Source organism: Artemia franciscana, chromosome 7 (genome assembly GCF_032884065.1).
Source record: "Artemia franciscana chromosome 7, ASM3288406v1, whole genome shotgun sequence".
Classification (NCBI taxonomy): Eukaryota; Metazoa; Arthropoda; class Branchiopoda; order Anostraca; family Artemiidae; genus Artemia; species Artemia franciscana.
In genome coordinates this window covers 44441642-44457064 of record NC_088869.1, presented here as the reverse complement: position 1 = coordinate 44457064, position 15423 = coordinate 44441642, and the positions used below count along the sequence as shown (strand labels likewise).

Genomic DNA, 15423 nt, shown 5'->3' with positions numbered 1-15423 from the left:
CTTGTGATTTTGGAAAAATGTTTAATTCTATATGATGCTTTTCTAGAGTTGTCTATTCAATAGAAAATATTTTCTCAAAAAATGGTTAATGATGTATTGAGAAATAATTCTCCATCTTGGGACTATTGTATGATGCTCTTACGTCGTAGCCAATTCATTTACTCAATTTATTGACACGTTAATTGAACCAAAACAAAATGGCATTGTAGATTTGCTTTTGAACACTACCTTAGGAATTTAAGACTATCCAAATAATTTTTCTTCATGAGAACAATAAATAAATCGATAATCTAGAAGGTCATGCCCAAACAAGGTTTGTGACGTAGCTCGATTATTCCTCTCTCTCTAGAACTAGAAAAGAGCACTCTCTTTATCGGTCATAAGTCAGTTTGATTTTTGGTGTGAGAGTGTCAACTCTGGGAAAATGTTCTATACATATCCATTATGCATGTTCACGCTGGGCAGCAGGTCATCATGTGAGAATTCTACAATTGTTGATGAATATGATGAAAATTGTTGATTATGCAACCCTTGTAAATGGTATAGAGGATATGCAGCACAAATTAAAGACTGTGATTCCTGTCTTGAAGAGATTTTAGTTCATTTCTAAGATACGGGTATCTTCGTGGTTTTAAATTGTCCTGGGAGGATGAACCAGGTCTACATTTTGACTATGACTAACAAGATAATTTATGTCATTGTTGCGAAGACAATGGCTACAATGATTACAAACCTACTGATTTTTATTTGGCTGTTACAGAAAGTGATTCTCCAATTCAAAACCCTGTATGTGTTATTGCTGCAAAGAAACTAATTGAAACACATGAATCTTACAATAAAAATGAAAATAGTATAATAGATTTCACAAAGAGATATAATAAGAATGAAGTTACATTGCACTGTAGAAAAAGTGACACTGACTTTACCCATCAAGATCAATATACAGTGAACTCAGATAATCTGCCACCATGTGTTGTTTTCAGCAGCTACCTATGCGTAGAAGAAGAAATCTAAAGAGGAGAAATAACCATTTTTTTATGTATTTATACATTTTTTATTAAACAAATTTATAAACATTTTTCGAACATTTTATTCGTAGGGCACTGAAATCAATATTGTATATTTATGAAAGTATATTTTCCATTAGAAAGTCATTCAGACGAGGATTGTCCTCGTAAATGTTGAGAAATTCATTGTAAGTATAGCCACGACATCGAAAAATCAAAAACCACAGCTTTTAGTCTTTAAATCTTGCGTTCTCTTCTGGTTTTGAATAATAGTTTTCCTCCTGCTTTCAATAGAGTTGTTGATGTGCGGAGTGTAGAATGTATATGGTAGACCAAGAGGATCAAAAAATCTGTATTCTCCGCTGTTTGAAAGATGCAAGGCCAATGACCTGTCTTTACGGTCGATGGACTGCTGTTGACAATGATAAAGGTATTGTAAACACATTGAATTTGTTCAAGGAAATCCGATGGTATACAATAGGATTTGTATTGGGACATGCAAGGATCTATATTAAATTCGTTCATTATTTGATACGACTGCCTTCGGGAGTGAATTCCCAGCAACTTTATGTGTGAACTCGTTACAATATGATGCGTATTGGCGATTGTATGAGGAACAAGTAGTTTGATATTATTTCCAGAAGCTCTCAGTTTTTCGAGTGCCAAAGCAACAGAACTCCATAACCTGTTGTTTTGAGTATTGCCGTACATTGAGTATTGCTGAGATGAGAGAGACTGTTACATCGGGCGATGCAGTAAGGTCTTTTCGTAAAATGAAATTGGATTGAGTCAGCGTTAATTTTATGTCAAATTTAATATTTGTCGGTAGCCATTGTGGTATATTAAATATCTCTTGATTCATTTTCCCAAATAAATGTAATTTGTCAAGTTGTCACCTCTCTAAGTGCATCTGTAGTGTCAGTGTCTGTCTTATATTCGTATCCAGTAGCCAAAACTCTTAATTCCCTATATGACTTTGGTTTCGTCAACTTAAACTCTATATAGCTCGTATAATTTGAGAGATTGTTGGCAGTGCTCACCAATGTTTCATTTATTCAGGCACTGATATATCAAAATAAATTATGGATTACATAATTTTCATAGGATATTCCATCAGTAAGACTTGGCATTTCATTGTCACATTTCTTTACTAACACATGTAAGTCTATGAATGTGAAAGACATATCCACGAAATAATCTTTCTTGGAATAAATTTAAAAAGTGGATGTTCTCAGAGAGCGGTTGTTGTGGATGAAATTGCTCATAGTAACCATGTTTTACACTCACATCAACACTTTTTACATTGAATAGATTTAAAGATGAAGTGATTGATGAATGGGAATCCTTGTGTGGTTGATATGCGACTTCAGCCTAGGAAAAGAAATCCTTTTTTGATCTAACAAATTTCTTTCTTGGTATCTTCTTCTTCTTCTTTGATATGAGTGATATCTTTCGCTTCTGACCTGAGTAGAGACTGACGACTGATGCAGTGCCCTCAGCCTTTTTGAACCTTTTCAATTTTGTCGAGATTTCAGTTGCTTGCCAAAGGATTGTGCACCGGAACTGAGATTTTCCGAAATATTTATATTAAAATCCTTTCCTGAGCCCTATTCGTCCAATGCAGTAGATGCAAAATCCGTGGCAGCCGGTAAAATATGTTTTTTACCCAAGGATAGTGCAAAGCTAAACAGCTTAGCAAACCAACTACGAGGACCATAGCTTGACATTGATGAACGCCCTTTGTAATAGTTCATTCGATGACCCATTTGTCTTGGACCAAGAGTAGCAACATAGCAATCAATATCAGGACAAACGAATGCCATTTTTCTGTTAGACAATACGGATTACCACGAACTCTATGATTTTGATTTGGAGTCAAACTTGGTTTATTTTATAGAATCTCTCTCGCTAATGCTTTTTTAAGTCCAGCGAATTTGGAAAGTGTGGTGGGGGAACTTAGACTTCCCAATTCACCAATATTTTCGTAAACAAATTTAAAAGCTTCAGCCATTTTGAAAGCAAATTCGTAGTGTGATGTCCACTACACTTTTGCTTGCTAGTGGGTGGTGATGATGATGATGAGTTGATATCCTTACGTCTTTGTTTTTGTCTCAACGCCACCATTGGTGTTATCAAATCATTCTTTTTACTATTACTACTTGCATTAGTGGTAGGTGTACTAGTATTTTCCAAGGATTGATTTAAATCTTTTCTTCTTCTTTTAATTTTAGACTACTAAGTTCCCTTAATTTCTTTTGAATTTGCTTATTTATAATAAGACTTTTTGGGAAGTTTAATGTATTTAAAAAGTTGTAGAGATGATTGTCAAATGATAAGTCCTTTAAAATTTGAAACCATATCATATATTAAATGAAGTAGATTATAGCTTTTCCCCTGAAATATAATTCATTTCCCATTATTATATATTTGATTGTGTTCACTTTCCATGAGATATGTTATGACTCTTTTACTTTGTTCACGATATTAGTGTGGCAGTAGGTCTCATTTATAATTTGCTTATTTATTTGAATTAGCTAATTTATAATAAGACTTTTTGGGAAGTTTAATGTATTTAAAAAGTTGTAGAGATGATTGTCAAATGATAAAAGTCCTTTAAAATTTGAAACCATATCATATATTAAATGAAGTAGATTATAGCTTTTCCCCAGAAATATAATTCATTTCCCATTATTATCAATTTGGTTGTGTTCACTTTCCACGATATATGTTGTGACTCTTTTACCTTGTTCACGATATTAGTGTGGCAGTAGGTCTCCAAAACTTGAAAAAAATTTAATCTTCCTCATTTGATTGTGTTGTTGTTTTTGTTCCGGAATCTTGAACAGAAGTTTTCTTTTTACCAATGACACTTACATTGATAGGTCTCACGTGATAGGGTTTATGTTATACACTCGTCAAAGTGCCAATTGAAGTAAAGGTAGGTTCTTATCATCGATAATATTCTCATAATTAATACATCTACTGATATTGTCCTCAAAGTGTTCCATTGGTGAAAGGGCGAGTTCTTTTGGCGTCAATTTGTAGGATTTAGCCAATTTTCTAGAGAAAACTGTTGAAAAGTCCTGCAATTATTTGTAGTAAAAGTGTAAAAAAGCTACCACCCGTATGGAAAAGACATTTTATTTTAAAATCTTTTCCTTTCTTTTTGTAAGCCAGGGCACGTACAATTGAATGATACTGTTTTGTCAGTTGCTAAACTATTTCTGGCAATTGAACCTTATCATCGGTTAATTTTAAACAAAGCTCAGACATAAGATTAATGAACCCTCTGTCAATGCCATGTTTGGGTGTGGCGTTCCTAAGTGCCGGTTTTGAACTGCTTAGAACGGAAAATAAATTTATATTTTCAAGTAGTTTCTTTAGTGTCATGATGGCAACTAATGACCTTTCTTACTGTTCACTGGAATATATACGGTAAGTTTAATGTATAATATATCTCTGACTACATGCAAATCGTCAGCTGCATTCTGACTGAGATCCAATAGAATGTAACCATATGGTTCATTGTTGCCTGACTATATGATGAAGATAGAATTTTTTGAGCACCGGGATATATTTGTTTATTGAGAGTTATTAGAGAACTTGAATCACGAACAACTCCGTAAACGGTAATGGTAGGTAGGTAGGTAAGTATGCGTTTATTTCATCCAAAACACTACTAAAATTGTACTTACAATCAATAATATGCTGCTCAATTTAGGGACCTAAAATGTCCCTGTTCAGAAGCAAAGCAACAACATATTAAATATTAAAATGATAATTGATAACTATTCATTTAAAATAAAAGAAATACGCAAAAAAAAACAGACGAAACACAATGCAATATTTAAACAGCCATCTCTCATCTTAAGAAAAGAGATAAATTTTTGACCAATATAATTTACAATTGTAAACACCCCTTTTTATTACTTGGCTCACCCTTGTCAAATTCTGTTTCATAGTGTAAAACAGTGACACCAATCTTTAAATATTCATTAGACCACTCAAAAATATCTATCCCCTTATGAGTCACTTGATTATGATCATTTAAACAACTGAAATCTATTTTAGGAAACTCTTTCCCCTCCCACACGCATTTACTACCAATTTGTCCAACTTTGTCTTAGTAGCTCCATTTTTCAGGAGTCGGTGGGCTACTATAAGAGATGCATACTTGAAACACTGAAGCCCTGCACCGAAACAAATTTGTTGTACACCTTTGAACGCCTCTAAATATGAATTATATTTTAAAACTTCAGCCTTCCCCACCTTGCACCTCTTAAAATATTTTTTTTTTAAATCTAGAAATGTTTAAATTTAAATTTCAATAAATAAAACCACGACCCCACTCCCCTTTTCCTTTATAAAGTTTTGTGACAATACTGTCTACCCTCTCTATAAATACACCCCCAAAATTTTCCAAGTGCGGGTTAATTGCTAGAATTTCAGTTTGTACATAGTGCGAATATCCATCACCCGACTTTTCATTGAAATATAAAATATTTTGTGTAATGGATGCTTTTATGCTGTCTCTCTCTCACTATTTCCAAATCTTTCGTTTCAAGAAGGACTCAAATCTTGTCTGCAGAGGAGTGTACTATGTCACTTGAATATGTGATAATATACATCGCTATCAGTGTATTCAACAGATCTCCAAATGTGGCCATATAAAGATATACATGTGCAAGGCAGAGTTTGACAAATAAAATTCTGGCAATACAGCGGGCGTTGCAGAGGTTTCCTCTACCAGACCACTACCACAATGCCCTTCTTCGACCTGTATATCTATAAGTGGGTTGGGGCTTGGTTTAAATCACCCAATTCACTCAGCATATGTTCGAGAGAATATGGACTGAGGCGGTCAGCCCAGTCAAAATTATTCTCTGGCATAATTTGCTCTTCAAAGGTACTTGGATGAGATGGGGTAATGTCCATTGACATGCTGGGGGAGATACAATCAACTCTCTAGAGCGATCCCCTAAAAATTTACGAGTATTTGGACTGAGCAGGTCAATCCAAACAAACTCATCCTCTGATACACCCTGCTCTTTAAAAGCATCTGGTTGATCAAAACTGACAACCACACCCTGTTTGAAGGCACTTGGCTGAGCAGAACTATCCTCCAACCTATATGTTTGAATATTAGGGGAACTTTAATTCGCCTCTCTATATACATCTTTCAATAGTTTATTAGTATTGGGACTGAGCAGGTCAAGTCAAGCACAACCATCCCTTGGTAAACCCTGTTCTTCAAAGGCATTTGGTTGAGACGGGAAAATTTCCATTGACATAGTTGGGGTGTATATAGTTTCTAACATAGTTTCTGTGTGTATGTATGTGTGTGTATATGTGTGTGTTTGTGTTTTTATTTGTGTTTCTGTTTGTGTTTCTGTTTCTGTTTGTGTTTCTGTGGGTGTTTCTGTTTGTGTTTCTGTTTGTGTTTCTGTTTGTGTTTCTGTTTCTGTTTCTGTTTCTGTTTCTGTTTCTGTTTCTGTTTCTGTTTGTGTTTCTAATTGTATTTCTTTTGTGTTTCTGTTTGTGTTTCTGATTGTGTTTGTGTTTCCGTGTGTGTTTCTGTATGTGTTTCTGTTTGTGTTTCTGTTTGTGTTTCTGTTTGTGTTTCTGTTTGTGTTTCTGTGTGTGTTTCTGTGTGTGTTTCTGTGTGTGTTTCTGTATGTGTTTCTGTGTGTGTTTCTGTGTGTGTTTCTCTGTGTGTTTCTGAGTGTGTTTCTGTTTGTGTTTCTGTTTGTGTTTCTGTTTGTGTTTCTGTTTCTGTTTGTGATTCTGTTTGTGTTTCTGTTTGTGTTTCTGGCTGTGTTTCTGTTTGTGTTTCTGTTTGTGTTTCTGTTTGTGTTTCTGTTTGTGTTTCTGTGTGTGTTTCTGTTTGTGTTTCTGTGTGTGTGTTTCTGTTTCTGTTTGTGTTTCAGTTTGTGTTTCTATTTGTGTTTCTGTGTGTGTTTCTGTGTGTGTTTGTGTGTGTGATTGTGTGTGTGTTTGTGTGTGTGTTTCTGTGTGTGTTTCTGTGTGTTTTTCTGTGTGTGTTTCTGTGTGTGTTTCTGTGTGTGTTTCTGTGTGTGTTTCTGTGTGTGCTTCTGTGTGGGTTTCTGTGTGTGTTTCTGTGTGTGTTTCTGTGTGTGTTTCTGTCTGTGTTTCTGTTTGTGTTTCTGTGTGTGCTTCTGTGTGTGTTTCTGTGTGTTTTTCTGTGGGTGTTTCTTTGTGTGTGTGTTTCTGTGTGTGTGTGTTTCTGTGTGTGTGTGTGTATGTGTGTATGTGTGTATGTTTGTGTTTCTGTGTGTTGTTTGTGTGTGTGTGTTTTTGTTTGTGTTTCTGTAGTTAGTTAATCTATGTTTAACTAACTAAAAACCATAGTCGTGCCGCCAAGTTCAATCGATTAAAATTCAATATATATGTATATATATATATATATATATATATATATATATATATATATATATATATATATATATATATATATATACTAGCTGTTGGGGAGGCGCTTCGCGCCACCCCAACACCTAGTTGGTGGGGGCACTTCGCGCCCCCCCCAAGCCCCCCCGCGCGCGTAAGTCGTTACGCGCCATATTAGTTACGCGCCATTGTAGTTGTGTCCCTATGTCCCACCTGTGAATATAGATAGATATATATATATATATATATATATATATATATATATATATATATATATATATATATATATATATATATATATATATGTTTTTAACTACGTAAAACTTGCGAATATACAACATTCTTTGCTGTCCCATTGCCTGTGCATATAAATAGATTGTCAGGTTTACCGACTCTTGAACATGCAACATATAATGGTCCATGGGAAAACAATCCGTATTCAGATCTATACCTCATGATTCTAATGATTGCCCTTGAGCTTTGTTGATGGTGATTGCTAATCGACCATTCCCTGAGTCGCCATCGTCATTTATATATCCCCCTGTGCACCCCGGCGTCCCCTTTGTAGTTATGTCCCTGTGTCCCGGTCGTCATTTATATTCCCTGTGTCCCCGGTCGTCATTTGTGTCCCGGTGTTCCAGTCTGTGATTTCTCTTTGAGTGTCCCGGGCGTCATTTATATTCCTTGTGTCCCGGTGTCCCGGTCGTCATTTATATCCCCCTGTGCCCCCCGGCGTCCCCAAGGTAGTTGTGTCCCTGTGTCCCGGTCGTCATTTATATTCCCTGTGTCCCGGTCGTCATTTGTATCCCGGTGTCCCGGTCTGTATATACATTCGTTTTTTAGTTTTGTTTTTCTCCTTTATTTTTTTCCTTTTTTTTTTTTTTTCTTTTTTAGTTTATTTAGATTTTTAGATTTTTTAGTTTTTTTATTAGTTTTTAGTTTTTTTGTAGTTTTTACCATTTTTTTAGTTTTTTTAGTTTTTTTTTTTACTTATGTCCTGGTCGTCATTTATACTCCCTGTGTCCCGGTCGTCATTTGTGTCTCGGTGCTTTGTTGATTGCTAATTTATATTATATTTATATTTATATTTTTTATATTTATTAATATTTTTTTAGTTTTCTTTTTCTCTTATTTTTCAGTTTTTTCCTTTTTTTTAGTTTTTTCTTTTTTAGTTTTTAGTTTTTTTTGTTTTTTACCTTTTTTTAGTTTTTTTGGTTTTTTTAGTTTTTTAGCTTTTTTAGTTTTTTTATTAGTTTTTAGTTTTTTTTTAGTTTTTGCCTTTTTTTAGTTTTTTCAGTTTTTTTTAGTTTTTAGTTTTTTACCTTTTTTAGTTTTTTTAGTTTTTTAGCTTTTTTAGTTTTTTTTCTTTTTAGTTTTTTTTGTAGTTTTTACCTTTTTTAGTTTTTTTTCTTCTTTTGTATTAGTGTGAAATAATTCAGACGTCATATGCGGACAAACACGACGTCACTCGACAGACAGACAGACAGACATAACCCACAAACAACTTATTTTTATATATATTTATTCATATTTTTTTAGTTTTCTTTTTCTCTTTTATTTTTCGTAGTTTTTAGTTTTTTTTTAGTTTTTTACCTTTTTTTAGTTTTTTTTAGTTTTTTTAGTTTTTTAGCTTTTTTAGTTTTTTTATTAGTTTTTATTTTTTTTGTAGTTTTTGCCTTTTTTTATTTTTTTCAGTTTTTTTTTAGTTATTAGATTTTTACCTTTTTTTAGTTTTTTTAGTTTTTTTTTCTTTTTAGTTTTTTTGTAGTTTTTACCTTTTTTAGTTTTTTTCTTCTTTTGTATTAGTGTGAAATAATTCAGACGTCATATGCGAACAAACATGACGTCACCTGATCCACAGATCCACACACAGACAACTTATTTTTATATATATAGATATATATATATAGATATATATATATAGATATATATAGATATTATATATATAGATATATATATATATATATATATATATATATATATATATATATATATATATATATATATATATATATATATATATATATATATACTAGCTGTTGGGGTGGCGCTTCGCGCCACCCCAACACCTAGTTGGTGGGGCGCTTCGGGCCCCCCCCAAGCCCCCCCGCGCGCGTAAGTCGTTACGCGCCATATTAGTTATGCGCCATTGTAGTTGTGTCCCTGTGTCCCACCTGTGAATATAGATAGATTTATATATGTGTTTCAAACTACGTAAAAATTGCGAATAAACAACATTCTTGGCTTTCCCATTATCTGTGCATATACAAAGCCGTATGTACTAATAATGACGTCATATGCAAACGCTCTTTTTACAAACAAACAAACATGCATCCACACAACTCGTTTTTATAGAGATAGATAGATAGATAGATACAATACAAATTAACTGCGTAAAACTTGCGAATATACAACAGTCTTCGCTGTCCAATTGTCGCTGCATATAAATACATTGTCAGGTTTACCGACCCTCGAACATGCAACGTACAATTGTCCATGGGAAAAACAATCAGTATTAAGATCTATACCACATTTTTCTAATGATTGACCTTGAGCTTTGTTAATGGTGATTGCAAATACTAATCGAATTGGGAATTGCAATCTTTTAAATTGAAAAAGCAGATCCGTTGGAATCATGGGAATCCGAGGAATAAGAACAGCCTCACCCTCATAAGGCCCTGTCAAGATTGTGGCCTCTATTAAGTTTTCCATTGTTTTTTTTTTACGGCAAGTCGCGTGCCATTGCAAAGCTTTGGTGGGTTGATATTTCTTAAAAGTATTATTGGTACGCCTATTTTTAGTTGTAGCACGTGTGGTGGAAACCCTGAAGGATCTATGGAATTTAAAAATTCAGATGGATAATTAACCGCTTCATTTGGTTCCAAAACTGTGTCGACTGACTTGTAAAGGACTGCCTGGTCTCGAATCTTGGTCAAAACAATATTGTTGATTTCGTGGACGTCTATATTTTTTGGTGCGAGAATCGCTCTTTCACTTAGCCATTTATTATTTTTATAATTTTTTAGAATATTCGGAAATACTTTTTCAATCAATTCATTTTTGACATCAAAACAATATTGTTGATTTCGTGGACGTCTATATTTTTGGGTGCGAGAATCGCTCTTTCACTTAGCCATTTATTATTTTTATAATTTTTTAGAATATTCGGAAATACTTTTTCAATAAATTCATTTTTGGACGTCACTAAATTACAGAAATCAGCAGGTAGTTGTATACGTCCTGAAATTGAGTCTACTGTTTGACCAGAGTCATCGTTTTGCAATCGGACACACATATTTGTAGTTAATTTTAATATTTTTACGTGTGCCCATAAATTAGAATTTTTTAGGCAAGCATTCATTTCGTCTGCAGGAGTTAAACTACGTAAAAATTGCGAATATACAACATTCTTGGCTTTCCCATTGTCTGTGCATATACAAAGCCGTATGTACTAATAATGACATCATATGCAAACGCTCTTTTTACAAACAAACAAACATGCATACACACAACTCGTTTTTATATAGATAGATAGATAGATAGATACAATACAAATTAACTGCGTAAAACTTGCGAATATACAACATTCTTCGCTGTCCAATTGTCGCTGCATATAAATAGATTGTCAGGTTTACCGACCCTCGAACATGCAACGTACAATTGTCCATGGGAAAAACAATCAGTATTAAGATCTATACCACATTTTTCTAATGATTGATCTTGAGCTTTGTTAATGGTGATTGCAAATGCTAATCGAATAGGGAATTGCAATCTTTTAAATTGAAAAGGCAGATCCGTTGGAATCATGGGAATGCGAGGAATAAGAACAGCCTCACCCTCAAAAGGCCCTGTCAAGATTGTGGCCTCTATTAGGTTTTCCATTGTTTTTTTACGGCAAGTCGAGTGCCATTGCAAAGCTTTGGTCGGTTTATATTTCTTAAAAGTATTATTGGTACGCCTATTTTTAGTTGTAGCACGTGTGGTGGAAACCCTGAAAGATCTATGGAATTTAAAAATTCAGATGGATAATTAACCGCTTCATTTGGTTCCAAAACTGTGTCGACTGACTTGTAAAGGACTGCCTGGTCTCGAATCTTGGTCAAAACAATATTGTTGATTTCGTGGACGTCTATATTTTTGGGTGCGAGAATCGCTGTTTCACTTAGCCATTTATTATTTTTATAATTTTTTCCTGAGGCGCAACACATTCCCATTGTTTCACCATTGAATTTCAAGGCCTTGCAATAGGGACAAATTTTAGACATTGTCCCGATTTGAACACATCTACTCAAGCTATAATCATCGACTGGGTTGTACCTGAATGCCAGGCGATAACTGTCAGGTTGCTCTGATTCCTCGGCACGCTTTCTTTTCTTACTTTCTCTATCAGCAGCAAGCCTGATTTCTTGCTGTTCTTGTAATTCCTCGGCACGCCTTCTTTTTTCACTTTCTCTTTTAGCAGCAAGTCTGCTTCCGCGTTGCTCTGGTAGTTCCTCGGCACGCTTTCTGTTCTTTTTTTTCTCTATCAGCCTCAAGCCTGTTTCCTTGCTGTTCTTTTGATTCTTCGGCACGCTTTCTGTTCTTTCTTTCTCTATCAGCCTCAAGTCTGTTTCCTTGCTGTTCTTTTGATTCCTCGGCACGCTTTCTGTTCTTTCTTTCTCTATCAGCCTCAAGCCTGTTTCCTTGCTGTTCTTTTGATTCCTCGGCACGCTTTCTTTTCTGACTTTCTCTATCAGCAGCAAGTTTTTTGGCATAGACTCTTTGAGCATCTTCATCGGCTTTTGCCATGGTAAGCTCATCAGTCATTGTAAACTTAAACATTAATAGATTTCTACGTGAATATATGTCTTAAATATCTTGAATGACGTCACCGTCAAAGCAAAAATGACGACAACTAATTTCATGACGTCAGTCAACACAGAAACATGACGTCACCTGATCCACAGACATACACACAGACAGACAACTTATTTTTATATATATAGATAGATATATAACAAATGATATACCTAAGGCATTCAGATTGACAAAACAGATTAATAAAGTTCAAACCCGGCAATTAATTTAAACGTATTCAGTTGATGGTTGCATTTGTGTTAAGCACATTGGATAAACGAATTTTTTCAAATGTGAATTTGATCTATGAAATATTTGTATTTTTGTATTACTCAAAGGAAAAATAAAATAGGTAAGTCATATATAGTCCTTAATTTCTTCCATCTGAAAATCGCTAGTTAATTTTGAAAACTCTTTCAAAATCGATAGTATTACCACATTAAGAAGCAGTTTATATACAAAAATTATGTCACTGAACCACTATGCAAAATTTTTTACACTTGCATATTAAATAGTACGACCTCAATTCAAATATAAACATGATTTTGAAATTTTTCTGAGTTGGTTTTTCATAACTAGTATATGCTCTAATTTATTCCTAATATAATTATGCTAATGAGGTTAAGAGAGTATTACAAAGCATTAAAATAGCCTGTGAGGTTTTATCTCTGTATTATACACAGCCATACTACTCGTGATTGGGTAAACACAGCCGCTTAGCAGAAAAAAATGGAACCTTGCAGTAGAGTCACTTTACTTGATAGTTATAAAGATCACTACAAATCAGAATGTCAACTTAAATAAGTCATCTCCTATTATTCTACGGCTACTGGTTTGATAGACCTAAAAATTTCTGTCAGGGTTCTTTTGACACTATAAATAAGCAATGTAATTTTGATCAAGATATCCCTACTATTAGATCTCTCTTATTGTAAGATTATGCAAACCTTATCATGCTAATATCTTTTCATAAGAAACTCAGTTTTAAAATTGAGTTTTAAGTCAATTATATCATTAGAATAAAATCATCTTACTCGACTTTCAGATTTCCAGTGTATGAAGAAACCATACTCGTCCACTTGGAAAAATGATGCTGGTTCAATATCTGTTTGGTCCTTTTCCTAGAAATTTAAAGAGTGGCTATCAGTTAACTGAACAGCTATTTAAGGATTTCAAGAGAAGAACGAATTGGTTAATTGATTATCATTCAATCAAGAAACAATGGGCTAGGGGTCCATAGTAACTTTTTTCTAAGGGAGGAGGTATGTATAAATTTCCAGGGGGCTCAGCTGTAGAATACAATTTTTATTATTTTGCCTTGAAGAATTATAAACCAGGAAAATAGTCAGCTACGCGTTAAATCTCGAGTTTATAAATAGCAGCTTCCAAGCTTTAACATTCCGCCCTTGTAAAGCCAGAAATCGCAATAGTCAAGTTTGGCCCAAAACAATTAGTACTCAAATGAATCAAGATATACCAAAGAAATTGTCTCGAGTATCTTGTCCAAAATGAATATTTTTGGACAAACAAAAATTGTAAGCATTTGAAAAGAGGGAAGGGCATACGTTTAAAAATTTCTTGATATCTTACATAGAATACGCATCGAAAATATTATTTATTACACAGAACCAAAGTGAATACAGCACACTAAATCCAATTTGATTATGTACAAATGCTATACCGCATATTCCCTCTGCAGTTTACGTTTGGAGATCAGCCACCTGGACTATCAAATGAGAAGAGTCCCCCCCCCCCCCAAAAAAAAAATTAAAAGTGTTATAAATGATAGTTCGTTGGAGTAAAAACAAATTTTTATCCCAACATCTAAACAATGAACAGATCTACAAACTGGACGTCATGTAAAACTAGACCAAAATCAATGCCCTACCCCTCTGTAATTCAAAAACCATAAAAAAGAAAACCTAAAGTTTGAAGCTTGGTAGAAATCGGTGTTAGAAATCGGACTTGCTTCAATGATCACATTCTTTTTTAAAGACAGAAGCATGAAAAAACAGTAAATTGCTTCAAGAAGTAAACACTAGTAATTGGAAAAATATTTGAATGTATTTTATTAAGGGATCACAGCAATTAAAAAAAACTTAAAAAAGAAAGCCAAAAGTTTGAAGTTTAGTAGACGATTAGTGTTTGGTTCAACAAAAAAATATCTTTGAAAAGAGTCAGTATGAAAATACATATCAGTATGAAAAGTTTTCTAGAGGTAGAGACAAAAACAGAAATCTACAAGTGCTTCAAATTGTAATTTGTTGGATTAAAAAGAAGTTTTTTCCCACCACCTGAGCAATTAACAAATCTACATGCTGGACCATCTTGTAAGACTAGGCGAATGAGGGCAGCTAAACCAAAGGACATTGGTATTAAATTCAAAATGAATGAAAATCAACAGCCTGGAATATCAAATGAGACAAGACCCAAAAAATGAAAATTTTAGTCCCACCATGTGAACAATTAACAAACCTAAAGTCTGCATCATCATCTAAAATTAGACCAATAAAGGCAGCTAAATTAAAGACCATATACAAATTATCTGAAGTAATGTAAATCCAAAATGAAGAAAAAAGAAAAACAGGGTTAGAAGAAAAGTGAAATTGGATATCAAAACGTGACAAAATTGATAAGTTATGGTGATAATTATGATGATTGAGTTTGGGGATTTTGGCACGGATGAGGCCATCAATTCTTGCAATGCCTTTGTTAAGGAAAGAAAGGTTCGGCTTTATGCATTTCATAATGACAAAAGACAAGCTGGCGAAAAAGATAAAGGGATGAAATAACTGTAAATAAAGAAATTGGAGGGCATTAGCCAAGAGCCCGATACTGTTTTTATAATAAAAAAAAGACCAGCCAAGGCAAAAGTTAAAGCTCTGCTGACAAAAAAAATGTGATTTTACAAAGCTGATAATTCTAATTTAAGGTAAGTTAAAATATTAGTTACATCCTCTCCATCGTTTTCACCGCTTTCCTATCCTCTCGAATCCCAGAACACCTTAAAAAAATGTCTTCAAGACAGGTGTTATTATTTTTTACGAATAAAGGTGCTCGTTATGTCATACGGTTAGTTTAATGTCGTCTGTTACATAATAGGGTTTGTTTAATTCAGGATTTCTAAGGATATTGCGTAATAAGACTTTTTAGAGTCCATTAGTCAAGCAGG

General features: G+C 33.9%; 2 protein-coding genes across 3 annotated transcripts in view; one reads left to right on the top strand and one right to left on the bottom strand.

Annotated features, from left to right (window-relative positions):
- The window catches only part of LOC136029354 (uncharacterized), a 224757-nt gene that overhangs the window by 151304 nt on the left and 58030 nt on the right, over positions 1 to 15423 (top strand). The window lies entirely within an intron of this gene.
- Positions 1 to 15423, bottom strand: part of LOC136028652 (1-phosphatidylinositol 4,5-bisphosphate phosphodiesterase-like) — a 74791-nt gene that overhangs the window by 49254 nt on the left and 10114 nt on the right. The window contains exon 2 of the mRNA XM_065706477.1: positions 13286 to 13372. Within this exon, the coding sequence (XP_065562549.1) occupies positions 13286 to 13372 (87 nt within the window). The remainder of the gene's footprint in view (positions 1 to 13285; positions 13373 to 15423) is intronic.